This window comes from Typopeltis vanoorti, chromosome 26 (assembly GCF_054136105.1).
Source record: "Typopeltis vanoorti isolate ZY-2024b chromosome 26, IOZ_Tvanoo_1.0, whole genome shotgun sequence".
NCBI classification, from domain to species: domain Eukaryota; kingdom Metazoa; phylum Arthropoda; class Arachnida; order Uropygi; family Thelyphonidae; genus Typopeltis; species Typopeltis vanoorti.
The window spans coordinates 4,292,239-4,310,851 of record NC_143574.1 but is presented as its reverse complement, the minus strand read 5'-3'; the positions used below and the strand labels follow the sequence as shown (position 1 = coordinate 4,310,851).

Here is an 18,613-nt window from a genome sequence, read left to right as displayed (position 1 = left end):
TGTATTAAATCTATTAAGCACTTTGGTATTATTTATTATATATCTTCTATTGGAGAGGATGAAGTCTATTTCATTGTAAGGTTGTCCATTTTCGGTTGATTTTCTTCTGCGAATTCAATGTCTTTCTCCTCTTTCATTCCTCTGTCCAAATTTACCGATGGAGTTCAGGTGGTCATCTCTGCTTCCAATCTTGGCATTAAAGTCACCCATTATAATTATGTAGAATTATTTAATGTGGATTCTAATGTTCCATAGAAATCTTCTATCTCTTCAACTGGATGGTCCGTAGTTGGGGCATATATTTGTATAATTTTCAGTTGGTATCTTTTATTTATGAAGAGACTTAGTTCAGCTATTCTTGATGTTATTTTATTAACAAAGAGGACATTGTCCTTGATTGTTTTTTTTTATTAGGAATGCTACACCACCAGTTGAGTTTCTGTCACATTCACAGTGGTAGAATAGATGTCCATCTTTTAATCGCATGAGAGTTTCTTCTTTCCTTCTTATCTCTAAAACGCCCACAACATCCCATTTTATATGGTCCAATTCCTTCATCAGTTCTTCCAATCTATCATCATCCCATAGAGATCTGCAGTTATATGTTCCTACTAATATCCTTCTATCATTGTACACTGTAGGTGGACTCATTGTAGATAGTGGAGACCGTAGCATATTTTTCGACCTAGACCCTCTGCCTAAGTCCAGGATGCATCCCTTTTTATGCTAGATAACGGACGAGACAATTTTTTTACTTTATTCATCATTTGCATTGTCCTCATGGGGGGGGGGGGGCGGTATTTGGCCTTTAAGCACCATCTGACCAGACGGGTTGGTGCCTCACAATAGTGCATAAGATGAAATGACAGCAAAATAGGAAAGATTCATCCCTAGCCCTCGAATACTCTAATAGCATTGGGGGTAAGGAGCAAGAAGAGAAGAAGGAAGGAAGGAAGAGGAGGGACCAGTCTACAGATAATATAACAGATGTAGATTACATGAAGTAAGGCATAGTCCAGCATCAAGTACCTCAGGTTTGCCACGCCCATACTCACTAAAGTAAGCCCCTGAGGCAATTTATTATTAATTGTGTTCTGCACATATAAGTTCTGCTGGTAAATTTTGTGTACACAAATTCTTTCATATTCAGCTTTAAAATATACATATGAACTATTTATATAAAAATGAGAGGGGAGGTATTCTTCAGAATTATGAAACTTCATTTTCCATGTTATAAAAAGCAGAATGGACACATTGGAAATTCATTAACAATTCTAATGCTAAATTCACTAAATCAGCTAAGGAACAACTGAAATTTTGAAACTGTAAAACTGTATACAAGAAAATATTTTGTAAAGTCATATATTAAGCTACTCAGTAATATTCATTTATTGTTAAAACTTGGTTGAACTGCTATTTACACTTCCACCATTGAAACTTTGATTAGCAATCCTGAACTTTACTGGAATATTAATGCATTTCTATATGCATACACCAAATTAATGTTATTAATATTTGTTCAGTTTTGAAGCTAATTGATATATAGGAATTATTTTGATAGATGTTGTTACTTAAATGTTTATTTTATTTTTTAGTTGAAAGAAGTGGTTGGCGTCATAGTAAAAGAATTCACAAACATGACTGGGAGAATTGCTGAGGTAAATAATCTTTATTAAATTCATTCATCGAAATAATTATTCTATCCATATTTTTACTAGCTAGCTTCATTTTTATTACTTTTTGACTAAATGTTGTTCAGATTTCTTTTTTTTTTTTTTAATTCATCATAATAAATTGTTTAATTCACTACACCAGCTTTAAAAACAATTCACATTTGCAAGTTATGTGATATTAAGATTAATGTTATTAGGTTTAATGAGCTCATACTGTCAAGCAAATTTTAAATATTAATAATGCATTCTCTAAAACTTTTTTTCTTTTTATTTCTGAAAGGGAGTAGTTGCAATTCATTTAGCCCTAATGTTTGGAAATGGTATATAGTCATTCTCCACAATTATACATCATCAGTAGCTGAGTTCACCTCCATTGATGTTTCATAGACTTTACTGTGGCATTTATTTGATAGATCTATCATAGATCTACTTGTCTATCATTTATCTGTTAACACTCAATATTGTCTATAATCCTGCTGTTCTCACAAAAAAAAAAAAAAATGTATTCAGTTTCATTTGTATATAATTTACTGATAAAGTAAATTAGATGCACAAAAAAAGGATTAACCACATATGATACCTTTCAGAGAATATCTTGTCACATGAGTTAGCAGAGTCACAATAAAGATTGAAACGGTCTGGGTAGTGGCCCTTCCCATAATGCATAGCATTATACATGTCTGTAAGGATATGTGCATTACGTTGTGAGATACTAAGGCAATTGATATGAAATCATTAGCCTCTATATACAAGTAGTCCAGTCGTGAAGTGACTTCACGTGCAAACTTTGTTTGCTAACCCTTGGATAAAGGATGAAACAAAGAATATAATTTCTTGATATCTTTAATTTATAGTATGAAAAGAAAGGTGTCAAAGTGGAAAAACTTTTTCAATAACTGTAGTGCAGATTTGGTCTCTGAGGGAATGAAGAAGCTCTGGAAAGGGTGCAAAGAGTAGTAATAAAGATGATATTGGGATTATGGAATATAGATTATGAAGACAGATTGAGAGTATTTGGGGACTACTGGCACTGATAATCAGGAGACAGGGATGATATGATAGATATCATCTTGAAAGGTCTATAAATTTCTAAAAGAGTGTTATGGGATATCGGCTAATGAAATTTTTCATTATATGAAATGTGGGTAGAGGACAATGGGACAGCTTTTGAAGTTTGTGTGCACTTAAGAAAGGTGTGAGAGCTAGATTTTTCTCTCACAGCTAGCAGGTGGGACGTTTAGCATGTTGAAATATTGAGTGCATTGTGTTAATGAGTTAGAGATATGACACCTGGTGTGGGTGTCGTATGGCCTTTATCAATGAGTCCTGGAGGTGTCCTTTAATAATAACATTCTAAAAGTGTGTATTATCGTGTATATGCTGAAAATTTGTATAAGAAGAAAGTAAAATAATTGAAAAAATTAAATGTTTTATTTCAGTCAGAGTTGAACAGAGCCAAAACCCAACTTCAGTCTATGCTTTTAATGAATCTTGAGTGTAGACCTATCGTATTTGAAGATGTTAGTCGACAGGTTTTAGCTACAGGCACTCGCAGACCACCAGAATTCTTTATTGAAGAAATAGGTAAGTTATGTTAATGAGTTTTAGTTTACTTCATTTTAGCTTACTGATTTGTATTCCCTGAGGATGCCAATAGAAACAGATTGGTGAAACATGTAGGAGGATAAAAATAAAGCTACTTGATAAAGATTTTATAAAAAAGTGTAATAGTCTTATAAATAGGTAAGTTGTTTTAATTTCTCAATGAAGGTGTGATATTTATTTCTAATATATTTCTAGCAAAAACATTTAAATATCATTGATCTAGTGGTTCAATAACTATTTGAATTTGTGTTATGAATATTACCTTTATTCACAGTTATTAATATAAAAAAATTTAATTGCTCATTCATACTGTTTAAACTCCTGAGGTTCAGATGAATTATTCCCATAAAATTCATATGATAACACAAGGAAAGGAGTGTAATATTTATTCAAAGGTCATATTTTGACCTGAAAATTACAGATTATCATCACTGGCAAACGGTAATTTGAAACAGTGAGAGCCACATGATGTTATACAGCAAAGACATAACTGAGAAGATATTATATTATTATGTATTAATTAACTATTATTAATTAAAATTTTAATGTGTAATTCATATGACTCCCATATCTTTGATGGTAAGAGGCAGCATTCCAATTCAAGTTCAGATGATGAAGTAAGGCTTCAGCACTTTCTTTTAATAAATATTCGAATTTACAGTGATAACAGTGGAGTAGGTGTGTTTCAGACCGTAGGTTATTGTGATCTGTATCTATTCCACGTTTTTCAATATCAGATTTTGTGGATTTCATATTGATGATATAAGGCTGGTGTACTTGTAGTCTTTTCTGTTTTCTACTAAACATCCAGTTCATCTCAAGTATGAAAGATGACAGTCACAAGAAACTTGGTAGATGCCAGGAAGAGCAAGAGGAGAACATTTATCTTTAGAAGATAGGAACCGTAGATGATAGTTTGTTGACTGGAGTAATCCCTGTCCAATACATTTCTGGCATCTCAGAGCCAATGTCTAGAATTCGTAAGTACAATGTAGTGGGTGTAGCAAACTATCATCGTGGCATCTACCAAGTTTTTTGTGACTGTCACCTTTCATATTTTGGACAAACTGCACTTTTAGTGGGAAAAAGAATATAAGAACACGCTTGCTTCATCATCCAAACTTGAATTGGAACGACTGTCTCTCACTATCAAAGATGGGGAGAGTCTTGTTTTAATTAATAATACAATTAATAAGTAATAATACAATATCTCCTTAGTTATGCCTTTGCATTGTTCATGTTCTGCTTTGTTAAAACTATTGAACTATCGTTTACCACTAATGATGGCCTGTAATTTTCATGTTGAAATATATGTCCTTTGAATAAATATTATTCACTCCTTTCCTTAGGTTATTGTTTAAAATTGAAACCATGTAGTACAAGTATCTCTAAAAGAACTATTCTCATAAAAACTTAATGTCTAGTAATTTTTTCTTTTCCTGATTTAATATCACATGGTAGAAACATCATTCTTTAAAAATAAAGGATTAGCTCTTATTTATTTTCTGCTCTGTTGCTTGAGGCTCCTTTGTTACATTCCTCATGTTACGTGCAATTCTTCATGTTACGTGCCTTGCATGTAACATGAGAAATGTTACATGTACTTATAGTCTATATAATAATTCACAAGAAGTTATACTCTTCTTTTTAACCACACTTTGGTGTAATTAAGCATAGTTTGCGTGTGACATTATTTCTAGCTTCTTACATAATGAAGTTTATGATTGAAAGTTAACAAAATTTACAGTAAGGTTGACAATCACAAACATTTATAATCTTCATTTAAGGTATACTCCATATTTTGTAAGTTGTAAAGAGTACCACTAGTTATCTTTCACTTTTCATACTTGTATATGATAACTACGCTATCTGCCAATAATTGTCCAGACACTTTAGCAATTTACAATTGATACTAGGCAAACCCTAATATTGAGTCTAACAGACAAGCTTAGGCGTTGATGGTTATTCATGACTTATTTTTCACGGTATTAACAACACCGCAAACACTTTTATCAACAAAGATGTTTTATTAACGCTAATATTTCGCTGATTTTCAACTCAGCATCATCAGAGCACAACACACATGTAAACGCGACAGTGAGTGAGTGAAACAATATAATTGCAAAAGATCTAAAGTCCTATTTTTGGCGCCCTCTAACGGGAAAAAAAAAAAAAAAAAAGCAGTTATCCAGGAGTTTTTCTTAGGATAACCGTCTCCTAAATTTTTGGCAAATTAATGCAACCATATTTGTTAAGGTTGGGAGAATTCTCCAAAGCCATTGCTGATTCAAAAAATAATCTTTCAGATCTATAACAACTCCTAAATAGCAAATTCGTTTTCCTCCATCTAATCCTGTGTGAAGGAGTGTCCAAAGCGTGGTCTGCCAAGATCTGAAAGATTGTTTTTTGAGTCAGCAATGGCTTTGGAGAATTCTCCCAACCTTAACAAATATGGTTGCATTAATTTGCCAAAAATTTAGGAGACGGTTATCCTAAGAAAAACTCCTGGATAACTGCTTTTTTTTTTTTTTTTTTTTCCCGTTAGAGGGCGCCAAAAATGGGACTTTAGATCTTTTGCAATTATATTGTTTCACTCACTCACTGTCGCGTTTACATGTGTGTTGTGCTCTGATGATGCTGAGTTGAAAATCAGCGAAATATTAGCGTTAATAAAACATCTTTGTTGATAAAAGTGTTTGTGGTGGTGTTAATACCGTGAAAAATAAGTCATGCCTAATATTGGGTATGTCCACATTTGGCTTTGATCACCTTCTGCACCCTTTGAGGGAGGCTTTCCACCAATGTGCGGCAGACATCAGGTGGAATTTGTCTCCATTCCTCCATCAAAGCAACAGTGAGTTCAGCAACAGATCGAGGACTAACTGCTCTCGATCTGTTGCAACTCGGCCTCAGTTGCCATTCCAGTTCGTCCCATAGGTGTTCAATGGGGTTGAGGTCAGGCCTCTGCAGGCCAGGGCAGTTGTTTAACACCCATCTATACTATTCCATAATAGCTGTAGCTTTGTGGCATGGGACATTGTCATCTTGATAGTAATACGAGTCTGTTCCATGAAAACTCCACAGTGCAAGCAGCACCTAATTATCCAGAATATCAAGGTACTGAGCTTCATGGAACCATGGACAACAACCAGTGGTTCCACTCCAAACCAGTTGAATTCATCTTGCACCATTACTTCTCCACCACCAAACTTTACTGTGGGTACAACACACTGTGGTAACAAGCATTCACCATGCTGCCTTCACATCTTGCCATCAGACTGGAAACAGATAAATCTTGATTTATCACTTAGAGTACTGTTTTCCACTGATCAGTTGTCCAGTTCACACTCTGTTTGCACCAAGCCACCTTGTTCGTTGTTGTGATGTTTAGTTTGTGTGCTGCTGCTCTTATGCAGAAACTTGGTAAATGAAGTTCTTTTCGTACTTCATGGATGATCTGTGCTGATTGTAGCCAGTTTTTGTGCCACCTATTTTAACACCTCCTGTCCCTGTCAGTCATTTTTGGTGGCTACCTGGGTGTTTTCCAGCACTAGTGATGCCAGAACGTCTCCATTTGTTGATGACATTGGCAACCGTTGATTTGAATTCTCCAGTTGAGCAACAATGGCACATACGGACATGCCACCAATGTGACAGTCCACAATTGCATCTCTCTTGAAGTCACTGATTTCACGTTGTGTTACCATACCACCTGTATTCAACTGGTATGATGAAATACTGCTTCCTACTATCTGTATGCTGGTTTTTGTTATAAACAAACCTGGAATGTTCCATGACTCCAAATAACAGGGGTGTCCGGACAATTATTGGTAGATAGTGTACATTTCCTTGGTAGGACATGATGTATTAATATTTAGATTTGCTAATTTTGTGTGACATTATGACATAAGTAGCATGGCAGTTATTGTTCATCATAAAGAAGCAGATCAAAAATGGGATCACTCTAAGTAAATGGTATTCTGACATTATAAATGGAAAGAAAAGTATGAGCTCTTTCATTTTGTAACTTACAAACTGAAAGTATTTGTAGCAATTATTATTGTTATTATTTTTTTTCCCCTTATCTGTTAAAATCTTCATGAAATAATTTATTTGTTGTTTAAGATGTCATTAAATTTCTAGTATTATTAAACTGTTAAAATATATTAACACACATTCACTCCTGATGGAACTTGCTTAGCAGGTTATTTTTACACATTTGTCTACATATATATATGACACCAGTTTAAATTTCTTTCGGTAGAATTTTTGTTTAAAACTAATATTTATGTAATGTCTTATTTCAAGTTTGAGTTTATATGTATAACACTCGTTATCTATTTCTTAAAGTTTTCAACTTTTTTTTTGTGTGCAAACCATATGCAAAACTTTAATTTCTTTTTTCGTAAAGTAAAATCGGGTGCGAAATATACGCAAGGGTGAGTTTTCGAGTAAATATGGCAGACGTTTTCTTATCCATCAGCTTGAAATAGGTTTTTAGGGTATTTTACTGTATTTCCTGCTAAGTAAAACTTTTGTTTTTCTTGTACCAGTGTAGTGTGGTGGTGGTAGAGGGGATTTATTTATTCACAAATCTCCTCCCCTCCCCCTTATATATATATATATATATATATATATATATATACACACACACACACACACACACACACACACATATAAAACCAGGACTTTTCATAAATACATATAAGATATGTAATTTGTAATTTATTGCCCAGCCCCTAATACTACAATTGTAAATTGGGTATTTATTTATCTGTAACAGATCTACTTTTTCATGCCTATTAACTAATTAAAGCTGGTTGAAATAAAATTACTTACACCTCTTAGAAATATAAACATACTAACCAATTATAGAAATTTTCTTAATTATTGGTTAATTATATATCATAAAAGCCACAATTCTTATCATTATCGTGCTCGTCAAGGATTTGGGCATAGAGTGGCCTTAGAAGTCATTGTTGAATATCTTAAGAGAACATCCTGGTTTTCTTTTTCGTAATGGTTTGTGATTTAAGGCAATCTTTGTAATTTTGGTAATCTTTCTGTTTTTCATTTTTTCGATGTGTTCCATCGATTTATGTTTATATTTTTTAATTTTTTCTATTACTGATTCCTGGTTTAATTCTTTCATAATTTTTTTTATTTCTTTTGTGATCAAATAGAGTATACTTCGCAGTTTTTCTCATAAACTTCATTTCAGCTGTTATTAATCTTTGTTTTATTGTCCAGATTTCACTTCCATATAATAGAACTGGTAGAGCTAATGTATTGTATACGTTTAATCTAGTTTGTTTTTGTACTAGGTTTGGTTTAAATATAGAGTTAATTACACCTGTTATTTTTAAATATTTTGCAATTTTTACGTTTATATCTTTTTCATTTTCATATATAATCATACAGCCTAGGCGGTTAAATGAATTCACCTGTTCTAAAATTTTGTTATCTATTACTATTTTAGTTCTTACTGAATCTTGTCCTTTAAAGGCCATCGTTTTTGATTTTTCTGTTGATTTTATCATTCCATAATCTTTGGCTATCTCATTTAAATTTAAAATATCTTTCTGTAAGTTATCTTCAGAATTTGTAATGGTTATTTGGTCATTGGCAAAAAGGAGAGTGTTTAAGTTCACAGTAGGAGAAAGTTTAATACCGTGATGGAAATTTTTATTCTATTTTATTATTATTTCATTTATATAAATATTAAAAAGAGTTGCTGAAAGGGAACATCCCTGTCGGACTCCTTGGTTTATCTGTCACATATAGGATGGCTCATGATTTAATCTGATTTGTTTAACACTCTCATGCATGAATTTCTGAAATGGTGATTAAAAAACCAATAGTAGCCATCCACCACAGTGGACATGTGCATGAGAAGGTTAATTGTTTTCATATATACTTATGATAGCTTTTAGAATATTATTTGGTATTTGTCTTTCTTTTAATATGTTGAATAAAATGCTTCTTTTAACTTTGTGGAATTAAAAAATTCTTTTAACCTTGTGGAATTGACTTTTTGAAAGTCAATAAATGTGTTTATACAGAAATTATACAGAAAAACAGAAATAATACAGAAAAGAAGAGAATACAATTGTATTCTCTTCTTTTCTGTATTATTAATTTTAGGCAAAAAGGCTGGGTCTATACATAATCGTCCTTTTCTAAATCCATTCTGTACGTCTAAAATAAAGTTTTCAGAATATTTTATTAGTTTATTTAAAATTCTGCTATATATTTAGTATACTTATACCTCTATAATTTTTAGGGTCATCTCTACTACCTTTTTTAAAGATAAGGAACACATTTTCCATTCTATTGGGGGGTTACTAGTTGAATAGATTTTATTTAAAAATAATAGAAGTCTTGCTTTGAACTTTATTCCTGCATATTTATATAATTCTGAACCTAACTTATCTTCTCCAGGTGATTTTCCATTTCTTCTTTCTTTCAGGCTGATTTCTAATTCTTCTTTAGTTATTTCATCTTCATTAAATGTTTGCCAGTTATCTTTTTTAAAATATTTATCTGTCTACAATTCTGTATAGAAATTTAGAAATTCTTCTCATTTCAATTTGATATTTAATTTTATGTTTTCTTTAGTATCTGTACTTAAGTGTTTCAAAATCTTTTATACATTGGGTCTTATTTTATATAAATCTTGTTCTAAATTAGAAACAAATTTGTTCCATGATTCTCTGTCTTTTTCTGACTTCTTTTTAGCTATGGCTCTTATTCTTTTATATTCTATTTCATCTTCTAATCTTTTACTGCTTAACCATTTATGATAGGCTTCTTTTTTTCATTTTGAGTATTTCTTTCATTGTATCATCCCATATCTTCAGTTTTTTCCTTTTATCGAATTTTTTGATCTTTCATATTATTGTATTTTATATAACTATTGGTTAATTCATTGTTCATATAGCTATTGTATATTTGTATCATTTAATAATCTAATTTTATAAACAAATGTTTTAAATTTTCTTTCTGTTCTTGTTATTTGTAGCCATTTAGGTGGTAATCTTAATTTTATTTTAATGAGGAAGTGGTCACTACTTATTTCATATCCCCTGTAAACTCTAACATCTAACAATAACTTTGATATCTTTTCATTTAAGATAGTAATCTAATGTTGATTTCCATCCTCTTGCTGCCCAAGTATATTTATGTATGTCTTTATGTTTATAGAAAGAATTCATTATTTTAAGGTTATTATAAACTACAAAGTCGATCAATTTTTTACCATTCCTGTTTCAAGTATGTTCTCCATATATTCCTATATTATTATTAATTTTCGTGTTTCCAATTCTTGCATTAAAGTCTCCTGCTGATATTACATAATCATTTTTATTTATTTTATTATATATATTTTGTAACTGATTATAAAATTCAATATTATCATCTTCTCTTCCTTCTTCTGGGGCATATAAACCAATTATTGTTAAATAACCTATATTTTTAATCCAGCTTCTATTATTCTATCATTCCATAATTTATAATGTTTTAACTGTTTTGAAAGGGAATTATGAATCCAAATCATAACACCTGATCTCTATGGTCTCTGTCAACTCCACTATATATTACATTAAAATTTTCCGCACGGTTAGCCTAGTGGCTATGCCCTTCCTAGGTTCGATTCCCGTCGGTGACGTGAGGAGCTGACGGATCTTCCTCAGCCATAGCCAAGTTAGCCAGTCTTGGGCGTGGACAGCAGGGTTTTTCCCCCAGTTTATTCTGGGGTTTTTCATGATCAATGGACCCTCGACACCGCAAGGTAAAAGAGGGTATAAGAAAGATGATGATGATGAATTTTCAGTTCTTATGGTTCCTTTAATTTCTTTCATTTAATATTTGGTCCAATTCTATTTCTTTATATGCTGTTCCTGTTATGTTCCAGTTTACTATATGTATTATATTTTGTCGTTTTCATTTTACCTTTTCCATTTTGGGGTCATTTTCCATAGATTCATTCCGATTATTTCTTATACCTTCTACATAGCTATGGTTTCTTTAAAAAACACACACAATGATTTACTGCATGCTCCCAGACATGCTTAAAGTAAGAAATGATTTGTTGCATTCTATCTGCACAGATACACAGCCATACAGTTTGTATTGTGCATTGTGGGAACATAACAGGGGTGATAAAGTGGATAAGAAATCTTTCCAATAGACTTTGGACTTGAATCCTACTGTGGCATAATGAGACAAATGTTTATAAAAGTTATTAGGTATTTGAGATTTTTCATTGCATTGGATAAACCACACCTTCCTTATTAAAAACTTGAAGTGTCTTGAAAAGTTACATGTTTGGTCTAGAGTTCCTTGATTATCCACCTTTGTACAGCCTCTCATGGTACTAGATTATATGATAGGTTTGGAACATTTAATATGTGATATTCATATAAAATGTAATGCATTATTATAAATATACATTGTTTGAAAAACATTTTTTTCACAATGCTTACATATATATAATTTGAAATTGTGTGTGTCTTAATGTAACTGAAATGAAAAATACTCCATTATAATAGTCTTTTGAGAGTTTATTTTTCTCAGGTGTGCTTTGTTATTTGAGTAAGTTACATGAATTCCTGGACAGGTCAGTCATCCTCAGTGTTTTACAGCATTTTTGTTTAAACTTTTAGCTGTATTAGTTAAATATTGTATATGCCTTCTGTACTTCACCATTATATTGTATGATTTTTCCATTTCAGGAAAAATAACAGCTGATGACATTCGTCGTGTTTCAAGTCGAATGCTTCGTACTAAAGCATCAGTTGCTGCATTAGGAAATCTGAAATACCTACCCCCACTAGAAGATATAGAAGCAGGACTGGTTAAAGAAGGCCATTTTAGCCGCAGATTTTCTCTGTTTCGATGAGTCCTTAATTAGCTTGCATACAAGTAAATTTTGAGCTGTGGTGGGAACATTTCAGTTACTACATGGACAGCAAACGCTAGCTGCTGACTTCTGAAGTGTTGAATATGTACGTTAAGTGGACAAGCACATTTAACTTCGTTCAATCTTTCATAATTTTAATAATTAAAAAAAAAAGGTATGTTTTACGATACCTTAATGTCAGCTGTAAACGGAAGATAAGGCTATGCTTATTGCAGTGGATATGGCTGAACATGGGAAAAAAAGATTCCAATATCCAAGTAGAAAGATACCAAGAACTACTGGTAGTTACCTGCTTAAATGATTTAATTCAGATATACGAGCAATGGTTTTTGCATTTGTGATATTTATATTTTTTATAGATGGTCTAGGTGTCTTTTTGCATCCTTTCTTACCTGAGCTCATTCTGATTAAATAAGATTCTATAATGATTTCGCTCCTAGGATATGATTATTTTCGATTTGCATTTGCATCGATGATTAAATCACATTTTGTCAATTTAAAAAGTAATCTCCTCGCTCTAGAGAAATTTTATTATCACATTAATGTTTTAGTGAAGAATTATGCATATTTTCAAACAACTGAAGATGTGTAAATAAAATAGTTTTTGAAATAGCTTAATTTGGATGCAATACACAGGGGTGCAAAAGGTATACAGTTTTTATTATGGGAAAAAAACATGCTAATGATTACAAAGTAAAAATTAATACAATTGCAATTAAGTACAATCTCTCAAGTGCTCAAATTGTTGGCCTTCAGCATTTATGCATTCCTGTAGTCTAATTTCTACACTCAAGAACACTTTGGCACAGAGTTCTTTATTGTCATCAATTTCTTGGCATGCTTCTCTTATGAATCAAATCATGTAACATCAGTGTGCGGTTTTCTTGAAAATATTTTATCCTTGATAACTCCCCAAAAGAAGTCTATTGGGATGAGATCTGGTGATCGCCCATCTTGCTGGAAAAAAAAAAAAGGAAGTCTTCATTATCTTGCTACAGTTGTATTGAAAATTATAGGTCCAATGACCCCTTTACATTCAAGGCCTGCCCAAACTAACCCCAGGTTGACTCAACTGTTCTTCAATTGTTACATGGAGATTTTCAGTTTTGCCTATTAACATTGCCTGATGATTTAAAATTTGCTTCTTCAGACCAATAAATTTTCAAATGATGCCATCACCTTGTCGTTCTTCATTCAAAACTACCTCACAGAATTGTAAACGGCGATCCAGATCATCCTCTAATAATCCATGCATTAATCTTGGCCGATACATTTTCATACCTAAACTTTGCATCAGATGATCCAAAGATCTGTGGGGAATGCCTAACTCACTAGAAGCCTTTTTTATTTTATTTTTGTGAGCTTTGAGTAAATGCAAGAGCAACTAACATTTCATTTTCAGGGGTCAATCTATCAGTAATACTGATAGATTGACCACTCTGCATTACCGATGGATCCATTCTGATCAAATTTATCACATATTCTGTAAATTGTTAGCCTGCTCGGTGGGGGTTTATCCAATTTTTCACCCCATTTCTGTCGAAGCTTTTCAGCATTCTCTGTCTTCCATTATTGCTTTATTATCCACTTTCATTGTTCATTCGTTAAATTACCAGCCATAATTATATGGAAAATTCATTTTAAAAAAATAAATAAGGAATGCAAAATAATAAACTTTTCACAACTATATACCTACTTCTCCCCAGTATTACTGCATTATTACTGTTTTCTATAAGTAATGTATAACTTAACCTAAATGTTTTATATATATATATATATAAAGAGAAAGAGAGTACATTTATAAAAAAATTTTAAAAAAATGTATAGAAAAGTATACATGATGCTTACATTTGGTTGTTCAATGTCCCCTCACCTTCATTATTGACACTCGCCACATTTACATAGTTGAACGTGCCTTCTCATTTAATGATCTACAGTTAATGCTTGCTACAAAAGTAATTAACTACCCAAATGCCCATATGGATAAAAAATTTATGCTAAAAAAATATTAAATAATTTATGCTAAAGTTTACTGTAACTATAGTGCATTGTTCTCATTCTGAAATTCTGTTAACAGTATCTTGGATTGTAACATATTTTCTTGAAGTGAAATTACTTAGCCTTGATCAGAGGTTTTTTAAAAAAAAAAAAAAAAACATCAAACGTTGCTCCAATATGGCCCATTCAGGCTGTGGACTATTGTGGATAGTAAAAATTATGTAGGCAATGTAAAAACTGAATGCCTTTCCCTATAATTCGTATGTACAGATAAGAACAAAATAAAAATTAAAAAGCATATACCTACAACTTGATTTACAAAAGTAGTTCATACTGTGAAATTATTTTGTCAAGAATTTCTCAAGCGAATTCTGACTTCTCAATAATTTCTTAAGTAACTTTTTCTGCTTTGAAGGGCAAAAAAAAATGGTTTAATGACTCATTTTCGATAATTAGGTGGTATGCGTTATTAATACAAAATCATTAGATATGGGCATTGATATATAAAGTGCCAGCTTGGGTTACACAGGTGGTGGCAGTCGTGATGCCAGGTGATGTTTATGCGTAATCTGCTGTAATAAATTTTCTAGATTTGTTTACAAACATTTACCCACCTATGAAATTATTTATTCTAACCAGAATTTACTTTATAAATGAAATGAAGGTATTTTAAAGCATTTCTTTTGTTATTGGGAAAAGTTTTATAAATAGGAAATTTGAATGTAGAGGGATGATGCATTAAAAAATAATAATGTATGCATTCATTATATTGACATCACGTTTTTATTTAACAAATCTGTATTAAATTTTAGCCGAATAATATAAAGAGAAAAGGGCAATTTAAAATTTTGAAAAAATTTAAATTGAAAGAAAAATTATATATTTTTTATATTTATTTATAGTGTGCCTATAATATAGTACAACATTTCAAAAAGTATGCATTTTTATGATGCTATCAAAGATGAGCCGAACCACTATAAATAGACTGCAAAATATGATGTAGTGAGTTGATAAAATTTAGCTTTTAGAAAGTGTTGATCGACTTTCTAAAAACTAATAGTTGTCAGCAATAATGAGGATTATCCATAGTTGACTGACTTCAGATAAGGACAAGTGGGTATCAATTTTAGTTGCAAAGTATTATATATTAGAATATCTGTAGAAGTAAAATTATGCATTTGCATTAAACTGTTATAATGTATAACAGTATTACAATGAAGGTTTACTTTGAAGTTAAATACAACTGGTGAAATCATAGGGTCTTTTAATTAGCCTTTAAAATCTGTAAATAAAACTATGGTTTCTAACCATATTAAAATTTACAAAGTATACTTCTAAGCACTATATAGAAACTACATTTACTTCACAAATAAGTCATTCGATATCCTATAATGATTATTTGTGATATAAGGGAGGATACAGTTAAAGTGCTATGTGTATTATTTACGATTTCCACCACTGCTGCATCCTTGGTATGTGGAATACGAGATCAAATGTATATATGGATTTTTTTTATTTATAATTCAAAAACTGCATTTTTTTTTTAATTCAAAAATTATAAATAAATATAATACTGTAAAAAGGTTTTCTGTTTCATCTCTGCCCTCCAACATTGAACTTGATTATAATAGGTAATTATATTCTTTTTCATCCTGGACTCAAGTACCCAAGCATAAGATAACTTTGTTAGTGTGTTGCCTTCACATAAATTCCCATGATTATGAGAAGGGTCACTACATGGACTGAGTTTTACCGTTATTAAAGTCTGCTCAGTATGAGTTAGACCAAGGAAGATACTAAGATGCTGGAATTATTTATTTTCCATTACAAATAGAAATATAATGTGTCACCATATCTTTCAAATACTCTTGAATCAGAGATAGCTCTAGAAAGTTTTTGTTTTGCTTGTTTATTAATTAAATTATAAGAAATTATATTGTCTTAATGCTATATTCAAGTTTAAACAAAGTTTGCTTGTGAAGTATCTTCAAAACTAGGCACTTTGTATATAGAGGCTATTGACTTCACATAAATTGCCTTGGTATCCCATAATGCAAAGTGCATTTGCTTTTGGACATTTATTATTGCTATGCATTATGGAAAGGATTACTATCTAGGCCAGTTTAAACCTTCGTTGAAGTCTCTTCATTGGGAGCCAGATCCAAGAATATACTGAGCATAATGTGTCTGGCAGAATGGATTGATTGGGCGCCTTTTGGTTCCTTATCCATTTATTAGTTCTGAAAAGGCAGTGTATGAAATTAGGGTTTGTTGGTGAATGCTTGAATTGCACATTGCAACATTTGTGTTTCATGACTTATGTACATCATAGTCTACTGCTTATAAGATTAACAGATTGGTTTGGTTAGCAGCATTTGCACAAGAAAGCTTGTAGCCATTATGTGTAGGAATATTTTGATATTTGGAATACCAACTTCTTAATGAAGCCATGTGTATATGCATTATTTTGGATATTTCAGTTTATCACATGTCTTTGTCTTTGATCCATATGTCAGTACTTGTCTGATCACTGTTTGATCAGAGGAGCTTGTTTGTCGTGCTTAGTCAAGTATGTCCGTTTAGCAAAGTTGTCCTGTTTGCTTTTGAGCAGGCATAGTTGACATGCCCTCCCCCCCCTCCTCCTTCTCTAGTTGTATCTCTAGATATTTGGCTACTTGCTGCCAGGGAATTGGGATACCAAACATGACCCTATAGCCCTTACGGTATGCTTGCCTCCTCATGAAGAAAACTGACATTCTTGTCCACATTGATGCACCATTTTCTAAATCATTATTCCAGTTCAAGATAGTGAATTGCAGTTCTCGTGTGCTGTCTCCAGTTGTAACTCACAACTTTGTCTTTTTGCACAGTGGATTGTTTCTCATGAGGGTTGAGGTTTGTTTTCTTCATGAATTTTTGCAGTATCATCCAGTATCACTCATTCAACTATCTTTCCTAAGTATGAGAGCAAGCTGATTGGGTAGTAGTTTTTCTTGTTCTTCTATTGCTTTACTGTCTCTTATATTTCAGTTGAACTTTATTGGGTGTGATTAGGGATATTTGCACTCATTGTATGGTGCCTGATCTCACCTGATGTCTGCAAACATAGTTTGGGCTGCACCACTTTTCTAGATTATTGAGAATGCCTCTGCTTTCTCTACATCATGATTAACTGGTCTTTCTTTGCCATAGATTGGTAGCAGAGGTTTGCAGACTGCAGAGTGCTTTGGTCATCTTCCAGAGTAACCAATTCTCTGTGCTTGTAGAACTACGTTGACAGGCACTTAACAGGGCCACCTGTCAAGTGCCTGTCAATCTTCTAGGACTATTCCTATTATACTGGCACCTGATTCTGCTCTTCTCACAGATGAGGTTTTTGATTTCTGGCACCTGAAATCATTCCTGATCATCTATTGGTGATTAAATGGGGAAAACTAGTGCCTAAAAAGAAAATCTGAATGAAGAGGAGAAACAGAATCAGTGGCATTTGAAACTGCTACCTTCTGCAGTCCAGTGCACAAACCTGTTGTCTCCTGGATGAGGTTTTTGATTTCTTCCAGGAGACAACAGGGTTTGTCTCCAGCATAATAGGAGCAGCCCTAGAAGATTGAATGGCCTTGTTGAGTGCCTGTCAATCTTCTAGGGCATATACAGTAGTATATTTAGATTTTGCAAAGGCATTTGATAAATTGTCACATGACAAGCTGGTAATTAAATTGGAATGGATAGGGGCTGAACAGTAGATTAGTTTGCTGGCTTGGGCTGTCTGATAAGTATCAGCAAGTTGTCTATGGAGGAGCGATATCCCAGAAGAGGAAAGTTACTAGTGGTGTACCTCAATGGTCTAATTTGGGTCCATTGCTGTTTAATTTGTATGTAAATGATATCTGGAGAGGTCTGAATGGTGATATGTAGTTGTTTGCAGATGATCAAAGTTGAGGAGAGCTATCAGGAGTGGAGCAGATGCTGTAGCTTTGCAAGAGGACTTGAATACACTGTCTGAATGGGTAAATAAGTGGGGGATGTCAATTCAATGTTTCCAAGTGTAAGGTTTTGAAATTTGGGAAGCAGAGATGGGATGTAAAGTATACAATCGGTGGAAATATCTTGGAAGAGGCAGAGGAGATGAGAGATCTGGGAGTGATTACAGACAAGGACCTAAAATTGTGAAGACAACACAGCGGATAATGGGAATGATGCAGAGGACACTGACTTGTAAGGATGTTATGGTTCCTTTGTATAAGGCTTTGATCAGGCCACGTATGGATTACTGTGCACAGATCTGGTCACCTGGTTTTCAAAAAGATGAAGATGCGTTGGAAAAAGTTCAGAGGTGATTGACTAAGGTGGTTTCTGGTCTCTGGAATGTAGAGTATGAAGACATTGACAAAATGCAATTTGCAGAAATTAGTAGATA

At 32.7% G+C, this 18,613-nt stretch overlaps 1 protein-coding gene across 1 annotated transcript in view; it reads left to right on the top strand.

Moving 5' to 3' along the window:
• The window catches only part of LOC150092279 (mitochondrial-processing peptidase subunit alpha), a 98,760-nt gene extending 84,250 nt beyond the window's left edge, over positions 1 to 14,510 (top strand). The window contains exons 11-13 of the mRNA XM_090414945.1: positions 1,596 to 1,658; positions 3,113 to 3,257; positions 12,011 to 14,510. Coding sequence (XP_090271071.1) covers positions 1,596 to 1,658; positions 3,113 to 3,257; positions 12,011 to 12,177 — 375 coding nt within the window. The 3' untranslated portion in view covers positions 12,178 to 14,510. The remainder of the gene's footprint in view (positions 1 to 1,595; positions 1,659 to 3,112; positions 3,258 to 12,010) is intronic.
• Positions 14,511 to 18,613: the final 4,103 nt, after the last annotated feature.